At 46.3% G+C, this 27,994-nt stretch overlaps 1 protein-coding gene across 1 annotated transcript in view; it reads left to right on the plus strand.

Annotated features, from left to right (window-relative positions):
- The window catches only part of LOC144479463 (receptor-type tyrosine-protein phosphatase delta-like), a 526,436-nt gene that overhangs the window by 305,422 nt on the left and 193,020 nt on the right, over positions 1-27,994 (plus strand). Inside the window, exons 10-12 of the mRNA XM_078198154.1 lie at positions 18,929-19,201; positions 20,606-21,187; positions 27,842-27,975. Coding sequence (XP_078054280.1) covers positions 18,929-19,201; positions 20,606-21,187; positions 27,842-27,975 — 989 coding nt within the window. The remainder of the gene's footprint in view (positions 1-18,928; positions 19,202-20,605; positions 21,188-27,841; positions 27,976-27,994) is intronic.

Genomic DNA, 27,994 nt, shown 5'->3' on the forward strand with positions numbered 1-27,994 from the left:
TATTAATGACCCCCCATGGCCTTTGTGGCCATCATAACACCCCCACCCCCCCAGGAGCTGCCTCCTTTCTCCTGCTGCGTTTTGCCCACTTCGGGGGCCCACCTACCCACAGGAAAATGCTAGTCAGCACAAGAGAGAAGGAATTGATTCAAGTGGCTATTCATCACATGCTCCCAGTGGCATGAAATTTTGGGCCTACCCCTGGAATCAATTAAAAATTGCGCCCATGGTGTTGCAATAATGAATGTTTGATGTGGCATCTTACATCATCCCTTTGGTCAGTTCTGACATTTGAGAATTATTCAGAATTCCAAATCCAATTTACCCCAGTGGTATATCACTGGGCTCAAAACCCACACATCTTTGGAGTGTGGAGATTCATGTGTACAGAAAGGCTGGTTGGAAACATAGAAAATAGGTGCAAGAGTAGGCCATACGGTCCTTCGAGCCCTGCACCACTATTCAATATGATCATGGCTGATCATGCACTTTTAGTATCCCACTTCCACTTTCTCTCCATACCCCTTGATCCCTTCAGCCACAAGGGCCACATCCAGCTCCCTCTTCAACATATCTAATGAACTCCCCCCAACAGCTTTCTGTGGTATAGAATTCCACAGGTTAACAACTCTCTGAGTGAAGAATTTCTTCCTCATCTCAGTCCTGAATGGCTTACCCCTTATTCTTAGACTGTGACCCCTAGTTTTGGACTTCCCCAACATCGGGAACATTCTTCCTGCATCTAGCCTGTCCAGTCCCATCAGGATTTTATATGTTTCTATGAGATCCCCTCTCATTCTTCTAAATTCTAGTGAGTACAATCCTCTTCATATGTCAGTCCTGCCTGGATAAATTATCAGGACGCCTCCACAACCTGTGGAACCATTATCTCAGCATGAGTCGCAGCAGAGCCCAGTGTGGAAAAGAAGAGAGGGGAAAAAAGCAAGACTATCCAATCTTATTTACTACTTGTCCAAGTGACATCCAGTGACAGTATATTAACGCTGCAGCAACCTTTATTATTATATTGACAGGCTGTCCAATTGGTATGTCAGACAGCACTTTAGAGCTTGCACAGTCTAATGTAAGTCACGGTGCACTAAGCACCCTGACAGAACACTGGTACAGAGTGAACAGAGCAGTCTTCTGAATCAGCAGCTTTCAGCTTTTCGTGCGTTTTGACAGAGTGGCCTTTTTAAGATTGCCACACAGTTCATTGTGCCCTACATGCTGTTTTTGAATAAATCAGAACGGAGTTATGGGTTGATGTTTAACTTCATGCTTGAGCATCGACCTGGCGTTGTGCGTCAGCTGCCAGTTATGGGATAGGCCCGATTTTCATGGCAGCCATTGAATGAGAGTTTCTTCCACAAGTGACTGATCCATAAGGCCGGTCTGATGATCGGGTGCCAAGTTCAATATCTACCTCAGAGAGTTTTCCGAGGGGATACTTTAACCCATCACACCCGTGGCAACTCTCTGGAAGATTGCCTTTACAGTCACAGTAATACTTTCTCCCCTATATCAAGGCAAAATACTGCAGATGGTGGAATCTGAAACAAAAACAGAAAATGCTGGAAAATCTCAGCAGGCCTGGCAGCATCTGCGGAGAGAGAATAGAGCCGATGTTTTGAGTCATGATGACCCTTTGTCAGAGCTGTTCTCCCCTGTTCCTTCCTCACTTTCTTGACCATTGTTATTTTTAATTTTAAAGCTATCATGGATTCTGCCGCTGTAAGAACATTCCACTTGCTAATACCCATCTGCATTAGAAACAGAGCCTCTTATTCTTTTGGTAATCTTACTAGTTACTCGCCCCCTAGTTACCAACTCACCAATTAATGGAAAAAGGGTTCCACTACTTATCTTATCAAAGTCCCTCATAATTGGGAACACCCTGATCAGATCTCCTGTTGACCATCTCTGATCTAATGAAAAGATCAGAGAGGAGGAGATGGTGGAAGCAGATTCTCTAACAATGTTCCAGAGGCATCTGGATAGATACATGAATAGGCAGTGAATAGAGGGATATGGACCACGTAGAGACATGAAAATATTAGATTAGAGAGGCACCTGTGTCGGCACAGACTTGGTGGGCCGAAGGGCCTCTTCCCATGCTGTGCTGTTCTTCCCAGTTTCTCTAGCCTTTTGTAACTAAAGCATCACATTCCACGGATTGTTTTAGCTTTTTCTCCATAGTCTTGACATCCTTCCGAAACGGTGAATGCACTTGTCACTGTAATCTATATTCTGTGTATACGTTGCCACAGCCACCTGAAAAAGGAGAGTGTGACACCTCTGTAATCTGCCAATATCCCCAGTGTATCGACCATCCCAGTTTGTCTGCTGGGTAATTGATTGGACTTTGAAAACATAGCAGAGAACAGAATTGAGTAGATTCAACACGGAGTATAATGCGTCGATGGATTCTCACCCATGATAGCTATTCATTAATCCTGGATGGAGAGTGTGTGTGGTTGTCAGATAAGGGGTAGGAGCAAGCTGTGGCTACCTGTTGTTACATAGTTAGGTGTACATATGTCAGACAGAGTCTTGGGAGTGAGGTAGAAAGATAGGGGCTGGCACCTAAAGATCTATTATACCCCAGAAAGGACCAGTGCCTCGGGAAGGTGAGAAAGCTGAGCAGACAGGTACACGTCCTGTCACTGCGTCTAAACAACTGCAGGCTGCACACAGCACCTGGGTCTTAAGAAAGTCTTGTGTGTTGGACCCAGGAAACTTGAGCTGATTCACTTACGGCTATGCCTTCTGCTTATTACTGTCAATAACATAACTAATACTGATCGCAGAAGCTTAACTGCACTGCTCTCTGCAGCAATGTTGCCATTGTGTTGCTACTGTAGCTTGAGAATAAGATGGATCAAACCGGAGTTCGTCCACACAAATCTAACTCCTTCGGTTTGAGAAAACAAGTCTCAGTGAGACACATGAGTTACTGACAACAAACTGCTGATTAAACATGGAATGGTGGGTTTCCTCCGAGACCTCCCACAGTCCAAAGATGTGCGGGTTAGGTTGATTGGCCATGCTAAATTGACCTTAGTATCAGGGGGACTAGCAAGGTAAATATGTGGGGTTACGGGCATACGGCCTGGGTGGGATTGTGGTCAGTGTAGACTTGATGGGCCGAATGGCCTCCTTCTGTACTGTAGGGATTCTATGATTTCTATGGTAATGGTCTTCAAGTTCAGGTTTAGTCTCTAGTTCCAGGTTGTCTTTACAGTCAACCTCCCTAGATCAGTATGACATTGTGAGTCAGCAGTGGGATGGTCTGCTTATCTAGAAGGATGCTCCCTGAGTCAGCCAACCTCCCGGTGTGGCAGAATGTGATGAAAGTCTGGAGTGAAGATAGGAGCCAAAATTTAATATCTCCTAGTTATGTGTAATGGGAGTCTCGCTCAGATCGTCTGAATGAATGCGCTGATAGCAAGCGTGTAGAAGTAGGAAGCCACCTTGATGTTTGGGAGGGGGGCGCGCTCTCCTCTTTCCCTCTCATCTCTCAGGTTCCACACAACCAATGACCGAGTTGGTGAGTAGACTTCCTGACTCCAGGACCTGGGCGTGTGGGAGTGGCTCAATGTGTGGTGTTCCATTGAATTTATCCCCCTTTCCCTGGGAGGAAGGCACCGAACCCATCAGCCCACAATAAATTGCCAGATGGGAAGGATTTAATTAATTTGAAAAGTATGGGTCGGTGCAAGAGGTCTTTTCCCTCCCTGTTGCCTTCTATAACCTTGCCCCCTACCATCCGGTTAGATTCGGAAATAGCTGAACCTCTTCCCGCTCCCACAATCACGCGCACATTTCCATTGCCATCTTCAACCCCTGCAACGGAGGGCTCAGAGATGTTCCTTGCATCTGATTGTGATTAGTTCAGCTTGATTGGGCAGGCTTTGATGATGATTTAATGGTGTGGTATTAAATCCAGCCATGGCTCATCGGAGGGACAATGACCTGCATCATTAAGAATACCATAAAGCAATACAAAATTAAACTCTAAGATTAAAATGCTATATGCAAAAATGAATTAATGGTCTCGCCAAATTGAGGACAGGCCGGAGAATTGACCTTGGCCGCATGGCGTAGTTTTCCTGCATATTCTCCTTTTGGCAGCAGCACACACAGATGGCTCTTTAATGCATTAATTAGATGCATTTGTTTTTAAAAATGGCTGTAGCTGTTTGATCGGACTGACTGGTGGCAGTCTGTCATGGATGAAGAAGGCTGATTTGAGGCAACATATTGTGGCTTTAAAGAGCAGGCCTGCAAATAAGCCTGTTGCCTGGACAACAATTGGTTATATCTTTACAGTAGAATCCATCACAATTTGGAGTCGCCTTAAATCTCGAAGGGGTCTGGAATCCACACACAGGCCCGTACAGAATCGGAGGCAGGAGGAATGAGAGGAAATTCACCAACTATTAGCTGGCAAACATGGACTCTCACTGGCACCTGGTGTTCTAGGGCACCCCTTTTCGTTTCTAGCTTAGATGCCCAAACTACCCCCAACGAGACATCAGAGCCCAAGCTTGCGTGACACCATCCTTTTGACCTGTGTTAAATGAACGGGGTGGCACGGTGGCACAGTGGTTAGCACTGCTGCCTCACAGTGCCCGGGTTGAATTCCCGGCCTCGGGTTACTGTCTGTGTGGAGTTTGCACGTTCTCCCCGTGTCTGCATGGGTTTCCTCCAGGTGCTCCCGTTTCCTCCCACACTCCAAAGATGTGCGGGTTAGGTTGATTGGCCGTGGTAAATTGCCCCTTATTGTCAGGGGGACTAGCTAGGGTCAATAAGTGGGTTACGGGGATAGAACCTGGGTGGAATTGTGCAGACTCAATGGGCCAACTGGCCTCCTTCTGCACTGCAGGGATTCTATGACTGACCTGATGATTGACCTTGGTTGCATGGAGGGTACATGGACAAAGAACAGTAGACTCCAGAGTTTGGATCCTGAGCAAAAAGGCCAACCTGCAATCTGGCGATGATAGTTTCAGGAGTGAGTTATGAAGGTTGAGCTTGGAGTGTGGTATCCAGAGACAAATTTATATCTCCAGGCTCATTTCTGAATAATTGAAGGTTCTTTATGGTGTCACATGACTTTACAACATCAGACAGGAATGATGAGATACGATTGGAATCAAGTGTTGGGCACAAGGTATAAATGAAGTTACAGTTTACCAATCAAGTGTTAAGTGTGTCTGGAAGTCATTCTCTGGAGTAAACAAGAGTTCTGAATGTCAGAAGATTAAAGCCAAAGGACTCTGTATCAGGTGGTTATCTTCATGCATTAGAACACACTATTGTGCAGTGGAAACACTGAACTGTCTGATATGTTGAACTCTTCCTGTGTTTGCCTGTCTTTGCTCTTGCAATCCTGCACTGCTTCTCTCTGCCTTCCAATTGATTAGATTACACCTCCTAAAATCCACGGTCCATTTCAAACCCATTAGCTAGAAGGGATACTACGGTGGCTGGCCAGCTTTGTGTTCGTTAACCTTTAACGATGAGGATTTCCAAGGACACTTAGAGGGTTCGCTTTATCCAACATCTCCCACTCTATCCCCCATAGATGGTAGAGGGCTGCCCAACTCCGGATAAGGATCCAGTTCCATTTGGAAATGACTAACTGACCAGGATCAATCTAAGTCAGGATTCAACGTAGATCTGCAGTTCTATTTCGAGCAGCTCTGGTCTCCTTGTAGTGTGATTGCAGCATTATGATAGATTCTGCATTTGAGGCCACTTGGAATGGTTATTCTATTAGGAGGTTACCCCGTCTTAAAGGAGCTTTTCTTCCAAGTGCCTGAAATGTTGGTTCATGATTCTAATTCACATCCTCCCTCTCAGCACCTGTTAACCAGGCCAGTAGAGTTTTATGCATATATTTAAAAACAAGAGCTCTCCCCTGTCAGTGGGTTGGTGTAATCTAATTGTGGTAATGAACTGGAAGATGCAAATTATTGTGGCTTTTCAACATTTTGGCACAGATTATAGCTCTCGCCAAAATGGCAGATAATCTGTGCCTTCTTGTTCATTGGTGCTTTGGTGTCTGATGCAGTGTAGCTTGCCTTGTGGAGGTTATTTGGTGATGAAGTTCTCCCCCTCTCCCCTCCCCTCCTCTGCCACCACCCACCCCTCTCTGAATGTACTCACTGTCACATTCTTTTGTGAATCAGGGCTCGGAATCATCCAAACAGTGTTGCCACACTTTCAAAGAAATAGTCCAGAACACTAGATCCCCTTCCCCTCCCGGCTTAAAACACGATGAATTACATTTTATTCTTCTGAAGGATGAACGCTTGCAAAGCACAGCCGAAACTGAAGCCAGGTTCTTTCTCTCAGTGTCTTTAAGTTCTTCAAGGTTCTGAACCAATGATGAAACCCTTCCCTTGAGCCTTGTCGTAATTGTTTCTCTGACTTTGTTTTAAGAGGGATCGGATGTAGAAGTCAAAACAGCAAATCTCAGGAAAAGCATCACACCATCACAGATGATGTTACAATGTTAATAAGTGCTGACTAATCACATTACGACCATAATACTGTTCACAATGAGAATCGACCTTGCATGTCTCTCTAACAGACTGTCTCCCGGACAAGAAAAATTATTCATGGCGTACCTTGTCACATCCTTCAAAAACACACCCCAAACCACTTCACATATGACAAAGTTGAAGTTTTAAAATGTACTTATTAGCGTCACAAGTAGGCTTACATTAACACTGCAATGAAGTTACGATGAAAATCCCCCAGTTACCACACTCTGGCGCCTGTTCAGGTACACTGAGGGAGAATTTAGCACGGTCAATGCACCTAACCAGCACGTCTTTCAGACTGTGGGAGGAAACCGGAGCACCCGGAGGAAACCCACCCAGACATGGTGAGAACGTGCAGACTCTGCACAGACGGTGACCCAAACCAGGAATCGAACCCATGTCCCTGGCACTGTGAGGCAGCACTGCTAACCACTGTGCCACCGTGCCGCCTCATACTTTTACGTGGAGTGATTGTCATTAGAGGTGAATGTGGCAGCCGTTTCTTTACACAGCAAGATCCCAGAGGTAGCAATTGGATTACTCTAATGGGTCGAGGGAGGAAGATTGAAGCACGTATGGGAAGAACTCCATCCCTTCTTCAAATTAGTGCAATGGGATATTTTAACATCCACACAAACAGGGATTTGAGGCCTCAGTTTCACACTGAAGAACAGAAACTCCAACCATGCAGCACTCCCTCACTCCTGAATTGAAGTTTTTGATTTGATTTGATTTATTATTGTCACATGTGTTGGGATACAGTGAAAAGTATTGTTTCTTGCGCACTTTACAGACAAAGCATACCATTCACAGGGAAGGAAAGGAGAGAGTGCAAAATGTAGTGTTACAGTCATAGCTAGGGTGTAGAGAAAGATCAATTTAATGTGAGGTAGGTCCATTCAAACGTCTGTTGGCAGCAGAGAAGAAGCTGTTCTTGAGCCTGATGTGAACCTAGATTATTCACCCAAGTGGTGTTGAACCCGCAATGGTGGGAAAGGCGTTACCTCAGTGGGCGGGTTTTAATTATGTGATCAGAAGTATTTGATTGGGAACAGGGTTGATGGTTAACGGGTAAATACACACAGAAATAATCAAACATTCATCGATCAGGATGTTCCGAACTGGCCTTGTACTCCCTGAGTGATTAAATATTGTGGTCATGCAAAATAGGCAGCAAAACATTTTTCCTCGCTTCTGAGAAATAATTTAATTTGTGTTATCTCAATCAGTATCTGAAGTAGAGCCAGATTGCACATGGAGTTGTGTGGAGCACGATCCAGATTGTTTACATTACTCTGCAGATTGAAACGTAGGATGAACCCTGGAAGAGTTTGAGTTCTGTGGTGAGCTCGTGTGGCTAGACTACTTGGCATGTCTGGCTGGAATAAGCCCTGAAATGCCAGACACCAAGACAAAAGCCTACTTCCTCTGTCTCTTCTCTCTCCTCCCCCTTCCCTAACCCTGATCCAATTTAGGGATCCTTTAAAGTCATTGCTCAGGATATATAAAACTTTATTTATTAGTGTCACAAGTAAGCTTACATTAACACTGCAATGAAGTTACTGTGAAAATCCCCTGGTCGCCACACTCCGGCGCCTGCTCGGGTACACCGAGGGAGAATTTAGCATGGCCGATGAATGTACCTAACCAGCACATCTTTCGGACCGTGCGAAGAACACGCGGGAGCACCTGGGGGAACTCACGCAGACACGGGGAGAACATGCAGACTCCACACAGACAGTGACCCAAGCTGGGAATCGAACCGGGGTCCCTGGTGCTGTGAGGCAGCAGTGCTGACCACTGCGCCACCATGCCGCCCCATATGATATATGATCCATATCCTGTCAGCTCAAGTGAGGTCAGGCTTGTTTCGCTATCTCCTTTAATAATTAGGGATTTACATGGAGCGCTGGACGTGCAAGTGACATCCACATCCCCTGAATGATGGAATTCCAGATTTGTTCGAAATCGGATCATTGAGAAGCAAAAGGATTGAGTTAGTTGGTTGTTCTTGAGTAGCTCTAGGTGGGTTTCTCTGTCTATAGGCTGAATTTGAAGCCCAAAAAATGGGTGGCATGGGATCGGGTGAGAGGATGAACTTTACAACCTCACAATGCAACAGGCCTCTAAGCTGCCCACTTCCAGATTTAATAGCAGGCCGAGTGAGGATGGCGGGCAGCCGACTGACTCCCAGAAGGAGGGTCGGCAATTTAAGTATTCCAAGGAGGCCGCCAGCTTCGGATTTAACTTACCTTGTGTGTTTAATCCTGGCCCATCACATCTCTCACGCCCCAGGGTAACCTCGCCACTCACTACACCCGACCTGCAGCGCAGGAAGTCCCTGTCAGGCGGGTTTGGGATGGCACGGTGGCACAGTGGTTAGCACTGCTGCCTCACAGCTCCAGGGACCCGGATTCGAATCCAGCCTTGGGTGGAGTCTGCATGTTCTCCCCGTGTCTGCGTGGGTTTCCTCCGGGTGCTCCGGTTTCCTCCCACAGTCCAAAGGTGTGTAGGTTAGGTGGATTGGCCAAGCTAAATTGCCCCAAAGAGTCTCAAGATGTGTGGGTTAAATGGATTAGCCATGGTAAATGTGTGTTGGGTTACGGGGATAGGGCAGGGGAGAGGGCCTTGATGGGCCGAATGGCCTCTTCTACACTATAGGAATTCTAGGATTTTATGATTTACTCGAGGGAGGTGAAGACAGCTTCTGGGAGAAGGTAAGTGCCTTTATGGCAATGCTTGTGGGCCCGGAGGAGAACAACGGATGACTTTAAAAAAAGAATAAAGAGGAAATAAAATGGAATATGAGAGAAAACTAACTAGATACATAAAAACAGAAAGTAAAAGCTTCCACATGTATATTAAAAAGAAATCTATAAAAAGCTGAAGTGTTGGCCCCTTTGTAGCTGAGATCGGGGAACTAATAATAAGAAGCAAAGGAATGGCAGAGACTTTGAACAAGTATTTTGTAACTGTCTTTACAGTAAAAAGCACAGAAAGCATTCCAGTGGCACAGTGGTTAGCCTGCTGCCTCACAGCGCCAGGGACCCGGGTTCAATTCCGGCCTCAGGTCACTGTCTGTGTGGAGTTTGTACGTTCTCCCCGTGTCTGCATGGGTTTCCTCCAGGTGCTCTGGTTTCCTCCCACACTCCAAAGATGTGCAGGTTAGGTTGATTGGCCGTGCTAAATTGACCCTTAGTGTCAGGGGGATTAGCAGGGTAAATATATGGGGTTACAGAGATAGGGCCTGGGTGGGATTGTTGTCAGTGCAGGTTCGATGGGCCAAATGCCCTCCTTCTGCACTGTAGGGATTCTACGGAAATTAGGGATCAAAAGGGAGGGGAGGAACTTAAAACAATCACTCGAGGAAAAGTACTAGGAAAACCAGTGGGACTAAAGGCTGACAGATCCCTTGCACCTGAGAATCTTAAACGAGATTGCTACAAAAATACAATAGTGAATGCATAAGAACATAACTAGGAGCAGCAGTAGGTCATCTGGCCCCTCGGGCCTGCTCCGCCATTCAATAAGATCATGGTTGATCTTTCCATGGGCTCAGCTCCACTTACCCGCCCGCTCACCATAACCCTTAAATCCTTTGCTGTCCAAAAATCTATCTAAGCCTTAAAAATATTCAACGAGACAGCCTCAACTGCTTCACTGGGCAGGGAATTCCACAGATCCATTGGTTGTAATCTTCCAAAATTCCCTAGAGTTTGGAAAGTTCCCAGCAGGATGCAAAACTGCAAATATAACACCTTTATTCATGAAAGGAAGGAGACAGAAAGTCGAAAACCATTGACCGGTTAGTCTAACATTTATCATTGAGAAAATGCTAGAATCCACTTAGTAAGGAGGTAGTAACAGGATGTTTTGAAAGTCATAATAAGAGGTCAAGTATCCTTATCCAAAACCCCCGGGGCCGATACCATTTCGGATCTCAGATAATTCTGGTTTTCAGATACTGCACATAAGCCTAGGCCTACTCACATAAAAGTGGCTGAAGCCTAGGATAGCTAGAGTCTAACGTAAATAAAATGGCTAGAAAAGTAAGAGATGTACTGAATAATAAATATAGGGGACCTGTAATAAATTCCCGCCTGTGGCGCCAACTGTGATTCTGCTTGTAGGAGAGAGATCACAAGATAAACAGTACAGTCATCCAGATTGCCCACACTAAAGGTCGGGTGTGGTTGACAAGGTTCGCCTTGGCTTGTGTTGTCTTGGGTCGTGTTGGCTCAGCTCAGGGACTTCCTGCACTACAGGTCGGGTGGGGTCAGCGAGTTCACATTGGCTTGGGTCACATTGGCTTGGGTCAAGGACTTCCCGCGCTAAAGGCTGGGTGTAGTCAGCAAGGTTAGCATTAGCTTGAGCCACTGACCTTCTACACAAGATGTTGATGAGATTCAAAAAGACTGCGGTTTATGGATGTGTTCAGTTTTCGGATTTACAGTTAAAGGATACTCGACCTGGAGAAAAAGGCAGAGTCAACATGGTTTTGTGAAAGGGAAATTGTGCTTGACAAATTTATTAGAATTCTTTGAAGATGTAGCAAGCAGTGTGGATAAAGGAGAACCAGTAGACGTGGTGTATTTGGATTTCCAAAAGACCATGAAAGGTTACTGAGCAAGGACTCATGGTGGCAATATATTAGCATGGATATGAGATTGGCTAACTGGAAACAGAGGTTTGGGATAAATGGGTCATTTTCAGGAATGCAAACTGTAACTAGTGAAGTGCCACAGGGACCAGTACTGGGACCTCAACTATTGACGAGCTACATTAATGAATTGGATACAGGGATCAACTATATTATAATCAAATTTGATTTGCCTGAATGTCAACATGTTGCAGTGAGTGCGCCCGTCACTCAATTGTCCATTGCAAGAAGTTCATCCACCAACCGGACTAAGGACACACAAGAGGCAGCCTTTGAAGGAGTTATTCTGGCACATTCAGGCTACCGCTCAAATCTGTAGTGATCCTTACAGACCAGGAAAGCCCGAGATTCTGAGCTCAGTGAGCCAGCATCAGGAAAGGTACATCTGGCATGGGAGGCCTCAGGTTAAAGAGGGGGGGAAAGTTCAGCACAGGAATGTTCAGGACAGTAAGTACCCTTGTATGCTTGTTGGCTGTGGCCAGGAGGAAGTTAGTATGATGCCATCAACAATTGAAAACATGCACTTTATCGACACAATATTCTCCATGTGACATGGTGTCAGTGCTCAGAAGGGTGATGCGGGGAAATTTGGTAAAATGGAAAAAGAAGCCTTAAAGCAAATTATTTTTGACGTGTCTCAGTTATTTGAAAGCTGTTCCCGGAACTCATGACTCTGATCCCATGCTTACTAGCCTTGCATGTGAAGCCTACAACATCATAGGTCCAATTGCAGCTTGAGCCTCATGATCTACTCTCAGTTCCCGCTTCTGTTGAGATTGGCAGATCTTAGGACAGAGGCAGGACGTACTACCGTTACCTTATACTTAGTTCTTCAGGATATGACTAGTTCATCTGAAGATAGAGGGACTCCTGTTGTCTTCATGATAAGCACTGACCATAAGACCATAAGGTACAGGAGCAGATTTAGGCCATTCAGCCCATTGAGTGGAACTGTGGTTAGCACTGTCACCTCACAGTGCCAGGAACCCAGGTTCGATTCTCTGCTTGGGTCACTGTCTGTGCGGAGGTTGCACGTTCTCCCCGTGTCTGCGTGGGTTTCCTCCGGGTGCTCCGGTTTCCTCCCTCAGTTTAAAGATGTGCAGGTTAGGTGGATTGGCCATGCTAAATTACCCCTCAGTGTCAGGGGGATTAGCTAGGGTAGATGCATGGGGTTGTGGGGGTAGGGGCCTGGGTGGGATTGTGGTTGGTGCAGACTCGATGGGCTGAATGGCCTCCTCCTGCAATGTAGGATTCTATAATTCTATGAGTCTGCTCTGTCATTCGAACATGGCTGATATGTTTCTCAACCCATTCTCAGACCATTTCCCCGTAATCTTTGATCCCCTTACCAATCAAGAGCCTATCTATCTCTGCCTTTAATACACTCAATGACTTGGCCTCCACAGCCTGCTGTAGCAATGAATTCCATAGATTCACCACCCTCTGGCTGAAGAAATTCCTCCTCATCTGGGATGTATGTGAATATTAGTATGTCAGGGTGGCAAAGGTTGATCCCATTGAATAAGGTTCATAGGCGGCATCATCTCAGTGATTTTGCTTCTGAAGAACCCGAAGCAAGCTGTTACCAACAGCCCCGGGCAATACATTGTGAATTTAGAGTGTGATTGGAGGAGGGCTCTCTCTGCTTTAAGGATTTCCCACATTCGCCAAAAGATATTGAAACAAAACCATTTGTTAAAAATCTGACCAAAGCTCCTTGGACTGTTTCATCAGCATTTTTGTCCATGTATCACTCGTCTGTATCATAAACTTGACCCTTCATGGACTGATCTCACCCTGACTCTGTCCTCTCCCAAACATGAACAGTCCTTCAATTTCAGATGAAGAAAAGAACATGATTGAATGGAATTCGGATTCAGTCTGCACACACCCGCACAGGCATAAAGACAGGAACCTGGACAGACTCGAGGGCATGCACATGTAAATAGGGCGACACGGTGGCACAGTGGTTAGCACTGCTGCCTCACAGCACCAGGGACCCGGGTTCGATTCCCAGCTTGGGTCACTGTCTGTGTGGAGTTTGCACCTTCTCCCCATGCCTGCGTGGGTTTCCTCCGGGTGCTCCGGTTTCCTCCCACAGTCCAAAGATGTGCGGGTTAGGTTGATTGGCCATGCTAAATTGCTCCTTAGAGTCAGGGGGATTAGCTGGGGTAAATGCATTGGGTTAGAGGGATAGGGTCTGGGATTGTGGTCGGTGCAGACCCGATGGGCCAAATGGCCTCCTTCTGCACTGTAGGGATTCTATGATTCTATATGTCACTCATTGATCTGCACACGGATATGCACAGAGATGCCGCCAGACACAAATGCCGACCTTTGTTTGCATGTACTGAAAGCTGAACAGACATGTAGCTACACACATGGACTTCTCAACATGGACCCACCCACATCTTTACACACACAAGCTCACACACGCCTATAAGCATAGGTGGATACACAAGTACACACTTTGGCACAAATTGGGCACAAGCATATACCCTCCCGTACAAAGACACAAAATTAACTGAAGTGAAATACTCGCATAACAATCTGTACAAATATTAAAACATTAAAAAACAAAACGGCCCCAGATATTTCATGTTTTTTAGTTGCTGTCAGACGAGGCTGGGGAAAAGGGAACTGGTTTAAAGTATTCTCTGGCACTGCCATCGCCTCATTAAAATGCACCACTCATTTGGAGAAATTTATTTTGAACTTACCCGTGTTTGGCTGGTTTATGTTCCACACATACACTGCTCTGGTTTCCCCCATGGACGTGTTCCTTTTTAAGTTAGTTGCGTTTCCGTTATGTTTTGCAAGTGTCTCTCTTTCAGATCCTTCACCTGCCTTTCTTCCCTAACTGTCATTCCGGATGCTATTTTCAATCTTCAGGCTCGTTAGTTGTTTCCCTCAGCCTTGATCCACATGTCCCTGTAGTCTCAATCACAAACAGATAGATGGTGCTTCTCTTTAATTTACTGCCAGTTCAATAACCCCACCCCCCCACCCCCTCCCTCACCTCAATCACCATGGTAACTCAATGTATGCATCTCACATTCGACCTCTGCGTCTCTTTGCAAACTGTATCTTGTACGTGTGAGTTCCTGGAGCCTCTCCCATCCGGTGCTTGCTGGTGGTAATAGTCCAATACGAACGATGCGAGGACCATGTGGCTTTTGCTGTGGCGTGTTCATTGTAGGACCGTCCGCGTACCACACTGTTCACCGCTGATAAGCCAACCGCTTTCTGACGTCCATGTTGTATCTGCAAGAGGAAGATTGGGGCAGAGTTTGGGAGGCGGGGAGGGGTGGGGGGGGGGGGGGGGGGCATGCCACCGGATAGATTGGGAAATATTGTCCTGCTCAATGCTCCCTTATAGGTCAGCAATCATGATCCTGGGTGATCGTGAGTCACAAGGACTTCTGTCTTTATTATAGTCATGTGGAACTATACAAACAGAAAAGAGTTTGGCACTGCTATTGAATCAGGGAGTCATGGTAGGAGCAGGGATCAAGATAGTTCTGAGAATCTGAATTTGACACCCCTTGATCAGTTGAGGTCTTGGGTACCAAGGGGGCGTAGGACTGTAAATATGTGAGATAATGGGGATAGGGCCTGGGTGGGATTGTTGTCGGTGCAGGCTCAATGAGCCATATGGTCTCCTTCTGCACCGTGGATTCTATGATTCTCACTCTGCATTTTCCAATGAGTGGGGCATTGGGGGAAACATGAATCCAAAATACAGATTCGAAGTTTGTTTCTGTTTGGATGCCAAGGTTTCTCATGTCTTGGTGTTACCCCTTTGCTTTGACTTCTCGAATAATGGAATATAAACAAATGGTGTTAAAAGTTAGACCACTGGAATGTTGATTTCTGTTTGTTCCCCTCTTATTATTATTAGAAATCCTCCTTTATTTAAAGTTACTTTTAGCTTTATTTTCCCATTTGATCGTCCTGTGCTGTATACATTCCATGGTTGAGAGAGTGGAGCCATTTCCCATGACCCTGACAGTGTCAGTCCAATATCTGTTCCTGCAAATCCCTAGTGACCCACAGAGACTTTCTTTGCAGAAATGCTGTCTGTAACATATCCCAAAGACACATGCGACTCATTTCCCCATCACCTCTGGAGCTTGGTAGCCTGAGCTCTCGACGCAACCAGAACGATTGCAGGATCTTGACCTAGTTGGCCAACGAATGAAGACAAGACAGTATTTATTTATTTGGGGGGGGGGGGAAGAGTTACCCCAGCTTGTTTTCTTCCTCATCCGTAGATAATAATCATTCAGATATGCTAAGGTGCACATTATTACCAGAACGGGGGTGCTAAATGTCTTCTTTTAAAGTTCATTGACTTTGGACAGCAGTCAAAGTCCAGCCCCCTGGAGTTTCTTGGGGTGATGGTTTGCCCATTACAATGGTTTGTTATAAATTTTCAAACCATGTGACCAATATCGTAGACCAATGCCCATAATTAACAATCGCACGAAGGGCATAAAAGTCAAATAGTCATTCATCTGTGGAAGCACTGCCAACCATGGGATTTTAGAAAAAATAATAGCACATTGACAGGCCAGGCTCCTAATGCAGTTCCAGAACCTGAGATTCTGGGCAGCATTTTTATTAAGAAGACAGCACGGTGGCACAGTGGTTAGCACTGCTGCCTCACAGCGCCAAAGGTCCAGGTTCGATTCCTGACTTGGGTCACTGTCTGTGTGGAGTTTGCACATTCTCCTCGTGTCTGCGTGGGTTTCCTCCGGGTGCTCCAGTTTCCTCGCACAGTCCAAAGATGTGCAGGTTAGGTTGATTGACCATGCTAAATTGACCCTAGTGTCAGAGGATTAGCAGAGTAGATACGTGGGGTTACGGGATTAGGGACTGGGTGGGATTGTTGTCGGTGCAGGTTGCGGGCCAAATGGCCTCCTTCTGCACTGTAGGGATTCTATGATTCTATTACCGCTGATAAACTAAGAGTCCTGGCTTTGAAACCTGAGAAGAGGCCCCTTTATCGACCTCTTAGCATTTGACAGATAATCATTGTGCTTGGAGTTAGCACAGGGAGAGGAGAGGGAAAGGAATTGCTAGAACTTTGGAGACTGTTGTAGATGGAACATGGACAACCAAAATATGCCACATTAGTGGCACTCTATGGGTGAATATTTAGGAACTGGTGATAAGTGGCATGCCATTATGATTTAAGTGTGCAAAAAAGAAAACCTGAGAGTAACTTGCGCGAAAGCGTGAGACCTCCCCAGGTTTACAAAGTCTGTGCGTTTCTTAAAGTGGGCCTGTACTTGTGGATCGGGGATGTGAGTGTGGCACAGGCCTAATATTGGTGCGTGCACTATCTGTGCCTGAACAGTTCGCCCCTGCCCCTCTCTTCCCGTTCCCTCTCTCTTTCTATCTCTCTGTGGCTGTCACTACTGGCAAGTCCTTTTGTACCTCTCCCCTTGCCTGTGTCTGCATGCGAATCCCTGGTGTCCCTCCTCCCCCCACCCTTCCTTCCCCCATATGTTGTCCATGCCGCAACTCTGTCTCGTCCCATGTGCATCCATGTTCGACTGTGTAAGGTCTTGAGGCTGCATCCACTTCCGAGCAAGGGAGATGCACTACCTGTTGGTGTAGTCAACATTTCTTTTCTACTTTTTATTTTTTATTTTCTTATTATTTTTATTTGTTTCTTTTTCTTTTTCTGCCAGGACTGCTGCGATGTGACAATGTGAGCCACCACATTCTGTCACATCGGCTGGAAGTAACGCAGCATTGAAGTGGGTCCCTCCCCAATCCGTCTGGGCATGCTAGCGATCCTCCAGTTATATATTCCTATGTGCATATATATATTTATATATCTCTCTACCTTCTGCATGGTGTCTGTGAACTGATAGATGCATCTATTTGATGGATCCTTGTAATATCTTGAAAAGGCTTCGTACAGTTGATATACCTGCACCACAAAAATTTCATTAGTGTTTCTCATCTTTATTGTTCTGGCCACCTCCCCGTACATCACCAGATGACAATCAATGGACGCATTTCAGCTGCAGTCTCTCCTCCCCATGGCTGGCCAGCCGGCTACACCCATTCAATGGATTTGGCAGCCAACGTTTTCATTTTCCATCAATGGTGACGCTGAACTGGGTTGGAGAAGGCTGCGCCATCTTGGTCACGGCTGCTTGTCGCTTTGTTGTTGTAATTAAGCGGCCAACGGACAACTGAACCTTTTGCGGGTGGGGAGGTTGGTGGGAGGTAGTGCAATGGGTCAGCTGTTCAACAAAGGGAAGAGGGAGAGAAAGTTCTATTGACAACATTAGCAAGACTCACAAAGAGTTTTTGTGTAAAGAATTTGGAACTGCATGTCCCCTTTTGGTGAGTTGAGATGAAATGAAATCAGGCAGCCAAAACCATTGACTTCAATCTCCCCAAAGCTGCCATTCGTTCCGGCAGGCACAGACATTAAAAAAAATGATTGTCACTGGATGGTTTTTGATCAGTAAATGAAATGTGTTGGGTAAGAATTTTTTCACAAGGGCTCGCTATCAGATTGCATGAAAACCCTTTAAGGGTGATTCGAGTCAGCAGAGATGTAGCAAACAACTGGAACATGGATACCAAATATCTGTACAGGCCAGTGTATCCCCTCTGAGACAAAAGGGAATCTTTTATTTCTCATGTAAATTGGACCACCACAGGAAAATTGCACTCTTCCAGCGACCTACTCCATTGCCAATGGCGATGCTAACCTACCAGTCCATTTTTGATGACATCATTCCGAGCAGAAAGGCACCGGTTCCACAGTGGTGGCAGATTGTTGGAGCAACTCTGCTTTCCCTGGATTCCTCATTTAGTTAGTACTCATATGGGAGGACCGAAGGGCAGGACTGCTACACTCCTACTATTACGGCAAGGAGGTATTATACTGGAATAGCACTCCAGCCCTGTTCACCTGGCTGCTCTGGTGATGTTATCCAAAGCTGCCCAACAGGAGGAGGCAGCTGTACCTGGAACTGAGTGAGACTATTACCTGAAGGAAAGACCATCAAAATTGGACCAAACCTATGCTGAGTTAACATAGTGAAAAGACTAGACCATAAACCCTTGAGGGATGGTTGCTATGAGCCGTGTGCAATGACAGAAAGAATAGTGCTGCTCTTCCCCCACTTTGATGTGAAAAAACATAAGTGGAATTGAAAAAATCTTTTATTTTTACAATTAAGATGAAAGTCTTCCTTTACGGATGTACATAATAAAAATGAAGCTACAAACTCATTGCAAAATCTGCACGACCAATTCTTTTAGTTATTGTGGAAAATTTCCTGAGCAAATGATTGAAAGGTTGAGGAATCTACCTCAGATTTCTCCTTCTGTATTTCTCCCGCTGCTGCCATTGGGCACCAATCAGAATGGACCCGGGCAAACAAAATGGCCATTGATGTCACATGACTTGAGAGCTCAGCGTGTGCCTGTATTTCTGGAATTCGCAATCTTGCCCCCTCCTCCCCCCCCCTCCCCCGCACCAACACACATTTAAGATGAGAAACTAACTAATAAATTTTTGTGCCTCTCAATGTGCTGTGATGGGTCTCAGACTGGTCACTGAACACTTGTGCTACGAATGTGCTTTCTGTGGACTCATTTTGTTACTGTGCTGGATCTTTCAAATGCTGCCAACTCTTATTTTCTTGCTTGTTGTTACCTTTCTGTGTCCCGCCCTCAGTTCGGCGCGTTCCACCTAGGTTCTCCATCAGCCCTCCACTCAGTCAAGAGATTGTGCCCGGCGGGAGTGTGAACATCACCTGCGTTGCCGTGGGCTCCCCCATGCCCTACGTGAAGTGGATGCTGGGAACTGAAGACTTGACGCCGGAAGATGGCATGCCTGTCGGCCGGAATGTTCTGGAGCTGAACAGCATCCGGGAGTCGGCTAATTACACCTGCGTGGCAATGTCCAGCCTCGGGGTGATCGAAACAGTGTCACAGATTATTGTTAAAGGTAATCAAAATAGATATAAAACTTCTCACACCGTCAGCACATCCTGAAGCACTTAACAACCATTTAAGCACTTTGAAGATATGGTTATTGTTGTAACATCGAGAATATGGAGGCCAATTTGCACACAGCATGTTGCCATGAAAAGTAATGTGATAATCTCTTTGAGTGATGTTGTTTGGGGGGAATAAATATTGACCAGGGATAACTCCCGTTCTCTTTGGAGCAGCGCCGTGGTATCTTTTACACCCACCTGAGAGAGCGGAGCCTCGGGGTTGCGGTCTTACCTGAACGACGACACCTCCAGCGATCCAGCGCTCCCTCACTACTGCATCGGTGTGTCAATTTAGATTGAGTGCCCAGCTCTCTGAAGGGGGCTTGAACCTACAGTCTCTGATTCAGAAGTGGGAGTTCTACCAACTGAGCTAATAACTGTATGGTTTCAGTATCCCAATAGCCGGCACTAAAGTCGCTTTTTCTTAATTCTTTTAAGTTTATTTATTATTATCACAAGTAGGCTTACAGTTTAAAAAAAATTCATTCATGGGATGTGGGCGTCGCTGGCTGGGCCAGCGTTTATTGCCCATCCCTGAGGGTATTTAAGTGTCAACCACATTGCTGTGGATCTGGAGTCACATATAGGCCAGACCAGGTAATGACGGCAGATTTTCCTCCCTAAAGGATATCAGTGAACCAGATGGGTTTTTCCGACAATGGTTTCATGGTCATCAGTAGATTCTTGATTCCAGATTTGTACTAAATTCAAATTTCACCACCTGCCGTGGTAGGATTCGAATGTGGGTCCCCAGAATATTACCCTGGGGCACTGGATTACGAGTCCAGCGACAATAAATACCTCTATGCCACTGCCTCCCCAAACACTGCAATGAAGTTGCTGTGAAAATCCCCTAGTTGCCACACTCCGGCGCCTGTTCGGGTACACTGAGGAAGAATTTAGCATGGCCAATCCACCTAACATGCACATCTTTGGACAGTGGAGGGGAAACCTGAGCACCCGTAGGAAACCCATGCAGACATGGGAAGAATGTGCAGACTCTGCACAGACAATCACCCATGCCAGGAATCGAACCCAGGTCTCCGTCGCTGTGAGGCAGCAGTGAACAAAGAACAGTCCAGCACAGGAACAGGCCCTTCGGCCCTCCAAACCTGCATCGATCCCATTGTCCTATCTAGACCAAGCACCTGTATCCCGCTATTCCCCATCTGTTCATATGTCTATCCAGATATGCCTATCCACCACTGTACAACAGGGCTGCCCATGGTTTCAAACATCATGGAGGTGATATAAATTTTATGTTATGGGCCGATAAGAGTCTGAACATCTCAGTTTGCAACACCATTTCATGTACGTTTTAACCATCCATGTCTAACCATTGATACTTACAGCACTCCCAAAGCCCCCTGGGACTCCGATCGTTGTGGAGACCACCGCCACCAGTGTGACTTTAACGTGGGATTCCGGCAACCCTGACCACATCAACTATTACATCATTGAGTACAGGCCCAAGAACGCAGACGTCCTCTACCAGACCATCGACGGCATCCAAACCCTGCGCTACAGCATTGGCGGCTTGAGCCCCTACTCTGATTATGAGTTCAGGATCTCCGCGGTCAACTCCATTGGTCAGGGTCCGCCCAGTGAGACAGTGGAGACGAGAACTGGTGAACAAGTCCCCTCGAGCTCGCCCAGGAACGTCCAGGCGCGGATGCTGAGCGCGACCACCATGCTGATTCAGTGGGAGGAGCCCGATGAACCCAACGGCCAAATTCGTGGCTACCGGGTCTACTACACGATGGAATCACAGCAGCCTGTCAGCAACTGGCAGAAGCACAATTTGGATGACAGCCTTCTAACCACCGTCGCCAACCTGATACCACAGACCACATACAGCGTCAAGGTTTTGGCTTTCACCTCTGTTGGGGATGGGCCGCTGTCATCTGAAATTCAGGTCAAAACCCAGCAGGGAGGTGAGTGCATTTGGTGATTAATAATCCCGAGGTTCATAGAATCATAGAATCCCTACAGTACAGAAGGAGGCCATTTGGCCCATCGAGTCTGTACCGACCACAATCCCACCCAGGATTTATGCCTGTAACCTGACACATTTACCCTGCTAATCCCCCTGACCCCTGGGTCAATTTAGCATGGGCAATCCACCTAACCCGCACATCTTTGGAGTGTGGGAGGAAACCAGAGCCCCTGGAGGAAAACCACGCAGACACAGGGAGAAAGTGCAGACTCCACACAGACAGTGACCCGTGGCTGGAATTGAACCCGGGTCCCTGGCGCTGTGAGGCAGCAGTGCTAACCACTGTGCCACCGTGCCACCGTTTCACATTATAGACTGATGGTTCATGGGGGACAGAACTCCAAGCCCAAGATATCTTTTTAATAAAGTACTTTTTTTGGTACTTTATTTCTAATCAAAAAAGCCAATTAAATCCAACCATGGTCCCCACATGAGGGACAAACCAGCTCCAGGCTGACAAGACAAGGAGACATACCCCATCTTGGGTTCAGTCAAACAAGATCCAAGCTGACAAGATGAGGAATTACACCCCCTCTTGGGCTTGATCTAACCCTTCACCTTCGCCAAAAGGCCGAGATAGCTTTGAAAAATTGCATCAGAGGAAGCCTTAGCTTAACCTCATTGGCTACCCTGAACTCTTACACTTGATCTTAGCCAAAAGGCTGAGAAGATATCTCTTTAATAAAGTGTTAAGTCCCCGGCACAATTTGTACTAATTCTCACATCCACACCAAATTCAAAGTGAATGTTTTTTACTTTCTATTATCAGGCAATGCCTTTCTCCACCACCTGCACTGGGGAGATTTGTAGATTTTAATGAGATTGGGGTCCAAGTGACAAAGGTATGGGTTTGGGAAGGAATTATTTGAGATGGCATGATGGCACAGTGGTTAACATTGCTGCCTCACAATGCCAGGGACCCGGGTTCAATTCCGACTTCTGTGTGGAGTTTGCACATTCTCCCCGTGTCTGCGTGGGTTTCCTCTGTGTCCTCCCACAGTCCAAAGGTGTGCGGGTTAGGTGGATTGGCCTTGCTAAATTGACCCTAGTGTCAGGATAAATACATGGGGTTACGGGAATAGGGCCTGGGTGGGATTGTGGTCGGTGCAGACTCGATGGGCTGAATGGCCTCCTTCTGTACTGTAGGGATTCTATGGATTCTGCATGGGGCAGTACTTTCTGGCCGCACTCGCCCCAAAATCGGAAAATCCCGCCTGAGGTCAATAGACTTTTGCATGTTCCCCCCGCTATGATTCCCATGGTGGGCGGGACAGGAAAACTCCCCCCCACAAGAGTTATAGAGTGCAAATTGATTGAGTCGGTTTTGAAATTAGCTTTGCACGGTGATCATTCTTTGATCAGACCACAATCTCTCTCCCTTGCCCCGTATAAATACACTTCTATCAATGAATACGTCAACACATTCTTTACTAATGTCACTGTGTAGCTTCTATCTGAAATGTCTCACAAAGCTATTTGTTTACTGCTCTTACTTGTTACCTTCCTCTACCCCAAAAATGAGAAATGATGTCAACGGCATCATCTGACCCATTACATCCCTGGACCCCATGTTGCAGATTTCCAATGCAGAGCCTGCAGTCGCACCTGTCAAACAAGTGAGAACAATATCTGCTTTTTTAATTCAATTTTGAGATATGTATTGCTAGCAACACCAGCATTATTTGTCCATCCTTAGCTGCCTTGAGAAAATGATGGAGTGCTGCGTCCAGTTCTGGTCGCCGCACTACCAGAAGGACGTGGAGGCTTTAGAGAGAGTGCAGAGAAGGTTTACCAGGATGTTGCCTGGTATGGAGGGTCTTAGCTATGAAGCGAGATTGAGTAAACTGGGCTTGTTCTCCCTGGAAAGACGGAGAATGAGGGGAGACCTAATAGAGGTGTACAAAATTATGAAGGGTATAGATAGGGTGAACAGTGGGAAACTTTTTCCCAGGTCGGAGGTGACGATCATGAGGGGTCACGGGCTCAAGGTGAGAGGGGCGAGGTATAACTCAGATATCAGAGGGACGTTTTTTACAGAGAGTGGTGGGGGCCTGGAATGCGCTGCCAAGTAGGGTAGTGGAGGCAGACACGCTGGCATCGTTTAAGACTTAACTGGATAGTCACATGAGCAGTCTGGGAATGGAGGGATACAAACGAATGGTCTCGTTGGACCAAGGAGCGACACAAGCTTGGAGGGCCGAAGGGCCTGTTTCCTGTGCTGTACTGTTCTTTGTTCTTTGTTCTTTGATGGTGTTCCTTCCAAAAGAAAGTGTCTTGCTGGACTACCTCAGAGAGCGGTCAGTCACATTAGTGTGGGACTGGAGTCACACAAAGGCCAGGCCGGCTCACTGTCTCTTTGTTTTGACTCAGTTATTTTCTGAGTCATCTTAATGATGATCTCATTAAACCTCAACACTGGAGGAGATTGTTGCTCACTGGCCATTCCTTCAAGTTCATAGCTAAGATACCCAATATTGAAAGGCATGGAAAGCAGCCAATGGCAGGCTTGAACCAGGAGGCTGGCATGGCCCAGATTTTCCTTTGAGTATTTGTGAGAGTTTCCAACAGGCTTGTCATTCTAGAAGCTAGATTTGGGTTTTTGCAATGCTCAGCCAATGACTTATTAAGTTTATCTAGTCAGAAGCTGATAAGATATATCTCGAAGATTCCAGATTCCATCCCTGATCTGTGCTGGGTTAATTGACCACAGCAGAAGCACTCTGGCAATGCACAAGAGCCCTGGGTCAGGGAATTTAAAATTAGTCTGCAGTCACATCCAAGATTTAATGCCTTCTGGAGTACAGGGAGGGAACCTATCGAAACAAACATGTTAATTTATTGAAATACATTCAGATGTAAATTCCTTGGGGTGTACAACTGAAGCAGGAATTGGAATATTTGCATCCTATTTGTCATATATTTGAGACTATAAACAGCGCCATTTTGGAGTGTGAAACTAAAAGAGAAAATGCTGGAAAATCTCAGCAGGTCTGGCAGCATCTGTAAGGAGAGAAAAGAGCTGACGTTTCGAGTCCAGGTGACCCTTTGTCAAAATTGAAAGGCACAGAAAGTGGGAGATATTTATACTGTAGGGTGCGGGAATGAAAGATGAGTCATGGATACAAAAACAAGGAGAACAAGAGTATTTCCCCTTTCCCCTTTTTTCTCAATTTTACCTCTCCCCCACCCATCTCCCCCCTCCCCTCACCTCTTCATCTGTCACAGTTTACCCTCTGATTTCAGCTTCTCTGCCATTTGACCATTCACACCTTCTGTTCTCTCTATCGACTGCCATTAGCACCTCTTAGCCTTTCCCCTTGTTTCTGTGGTTATGACTTATCTTTCATTCCCTCACCCTACAGTATAAATGGGGCGGCACGATGGCACAATGGTTGGCACTGCTGCCTCACAGCGCCAGAGACCCAGGTTCGATTCCGGCCTTGGGTGACTGGCTGTGTGGAGTTTGCACATTCTCCCCGTGCCTGTGTGGGTTTCCTCCGGGTGCTCTGGTTGCCTTCCATACTCCAGAGATATGCAGGTTAGGTTGGTTGGTCATGCTAAATTGCCCCTTAGTATAGGGGGGATTAGCAGGGTAAACACGAGGGATACAGAGATAGCGCTTGTTGTCGGTACAGTCTCGATGGACCGAATGGCCACCTTCTGCACTGTAGGCATTCTATGATTCTATTCTAAAATGGAGACAAAGATTGTGGCCTAAAATTATTGAACTCAATGTTGACTCTGGAAGTCTGTAAGATGTCCCCACTGATGCTGCCTGACCTGCTGAGTGTCATAGGTTAATAGAATAGATATGATAATAAGTGATGTAGACCATGGTGTAACAGAGACATCATGTGCTAGACGTTCGGGAGAGAGGATTGAACAGCCTGCACCCAGAAGAGACTTACATGGGGTGGCATGGTGGCACAGCTGTTAGCAGTGCTGCCTCACAGCGCCAGGGACCCGGGTTTGATTCAAGACTTGGGTCACTGTCTGTGCGGAGTCTGCACATTCTCCCCATGTCTGTGTGGGTTTCCTCTGAGTGTTCCAGTTTCCTCCCAGTCTGAAAGACGTGCTGGTTAGGTGCATTGGCCATGCTAAATTCTCCCTCAGTGTACCCGAACAGGCACCGGAGTGTGGCGAGTAGGGGGTTTTCACATAAAGTAACTTTATTGCAGTGTTAATGTAAGCCTACTTGTGACACTAACAAATAAACCTACTCTGTGACCTCTTAAATATAGGCCCGAATTCTATGAGTGTAGGGTGGTGTGTTTGTCTTTATTACATTGTGTGCATGGTGGCATCTTGATAAATGCCCTTTCCCCATGAACTATTTAACGTTAGATTAGATTTGGACTATTATGTCTGGTGTGGCGTGTCATGTCAACTGGATCTGACCTGTGCTGAGGTGCATTAAGTCTGACAGTCAGCTTAGGGTGCTACCTGTTATCTGACTGCCATTTCTTGAGAAGCAATCAATACAGCAACAGACTACTGTTACAAATCACAGCCTCATTACAAAGGCAGCAATGGCAGCAGTATCTTGTAAAAAAGAAAATCCTTGTCGAAAATTCCATCTACATTATTTCCAGAAGAAGGCTTTTGATGGAGAGTAAGCTTTGTTGGATTGCTGCCAATATAGATGGCGGTTTTCCAGGTTGGATTTCCATGTTAGTGGCTATGTGAAGAAATGTGCTACTCACAATGGTATTCACAACCTGCAGACCAGGAGGAGGTAGATAGAAGCATTGAGAATAGGAGCATGAGGAGGCTATTCGGCCCTTCGAGCCTGCTCCGCCATTCATCACGATCATGGCTGATCATCCAACTAATCATGCTTTTTCCCCATAACCTTTGATCCCATTCGCCCCAAGTGCTATATCCAGCCACCTCTTGAATACGTTCAATGTTTTGGATGATTGAAGGCATGACAATGTTAGGGTACGCAAGAATTGATCCAAACTTCACAGGGCTGGGGAAGGAGGGAAATCAGCAATTGCTCCCTCTGCCATCGATAGACCTCTGCTGGAAATTATGTTCCTCAGGTGAGACAGGACACTGTGAAACCATGCATGATAAAACCAAGGTGACCAACGTTCTGGTAACCATATGAGCACAGGGTTTACTGGTGAGCAAGGGGTTGGGTATCAATGGGTATCATAATCACAGTGCATGGCAATTATCTTGTTAAGGGTGGCACAGTGGCACTGCTGCCTCACAGCGCCAGAGATCCAGGTTCAATTCTGGCCTCAGGTGACTTTCTATGTGGAGTTTGCACGTTCTCCCCGTGTCTGCGTGGGCTTCCTCCGGGTGATCCGGTTTCCTCCCAGAGTCCAAAGATATGCAGGTTAGGTTGATTGGCCATGCTAAAATTGCTCCTTCGTGCCCCAAGATGTTTAGGTTAGGGAATTAACGGGGTAAATACATAGGGTTATGGCACTAAGACCTGGGTGAGATAAAAAGGTGGGTTGCCACTGACTCAATGGGCCGAATAGTCTCCTTCTGCAGTGTGCAGATTCTATGAAATTGCTGGTTAAACATGTGGCATTGATTGTCCCATACATGGAGACAGCTGGAACACTTTGGTGTTGGGGAGTTTCTTGTGTTTTAGTAGCACACTCAGGAAATGTTACAGAATAAACCGGCTTGAACCTGAGAGCCCTGACTGGGTTGATTCTTCCACCGTAATCCTTTATTGCGAGCAACATTACGACACCGCTCAAATCACTCGACTGGCTCTCCCAGGCTCAGTCTCCCACAGGTTGTCCTCCAAATACAGGCGGAAAGGCACTCCTGATGGGAGTGGCAAAAACCATCAAAATCAGGGACAATCTCTGACAGTACAGGGCACCTGGTCACCCGGGGTGAAAGAGGCTGTAGGTTCTTGGCATGGCGAGACCATGACTCACTATCTTCAGGAGAGCACGTTCAGGAGCAGGAAGGTGAATTTAAATCTGGCATTGAATCAGCGATCGATCTGGTATGAGATGAAAAGGAAGACTGAGACGTTCGCAGGAGTGAGTTCATCACCTCGATATGAATGCATCTGAGCATCAAACTGGATTGCTGCCCCTTTCTTCCCATTAGTTTGGGTGCATGTGATTTAATATTTTATGCCGGTAATAAAAAGGTGACCTGGAAGCCAAGAACACTGAACCATTCTGTATATTCCGACAGCAATGCATTCCACGTAAGATTGTATTTTTGCAAGTTTCTCTTCACAAACTAGGCGCAGCAGTTGATGCCTGTTGTACCCACAGGTCTGACTCACAGTGAGTATTTTCTACATAAAATGTCTGCTGCTCGGCAGTGTCTGACCAACCCTTGTAGAGAAACAATCAGAAAAGAGTCAAACACCAGTGTCTAAATGCTGCTTTCTGATGTTCTTCTGACAGTCCCGATGTATCCTTTTCTCTTTCAAGCTTCAAGTGGAAGTTTGTGAAGTTGTGGACTCGCGGCAGTTTGGGATCTGATGGTTTGAAAATGATGATCAAACGCCAAAGTACATATTTTGCTTGTATGGAACTGGCATTGTGCCAGAAGCTCTGACTTTTTGTTGGCTGAATTCAATATTTTTGGTCTCTTCTTTCAGTTCCTGGGCAACCAAGTAACTTCAAAGCCACCCCAAAATCTGAGACAAGTATTGAGCTGCAGTGGCATGCACCCAGAGAGGAGACCATCATCAGCTACGAGCTGTACTATCGTGATGAGGAGCTGGGGAAAGAGGTGAGACACTGATCCAATT

Source organism: Mustelus asterias, chromosome 26, assembly GCF_964213995.1.
Source record: "Mustelus asterias chromosome 26, sMusAst1.hap1.1, whole genome shotgun sequence".
NCBI lineage: Eukaryota > Metazoa > Chordata > Chondrichthyes > Carcharhiniformes > Triakidae > Mustelus > Mustelus asterias.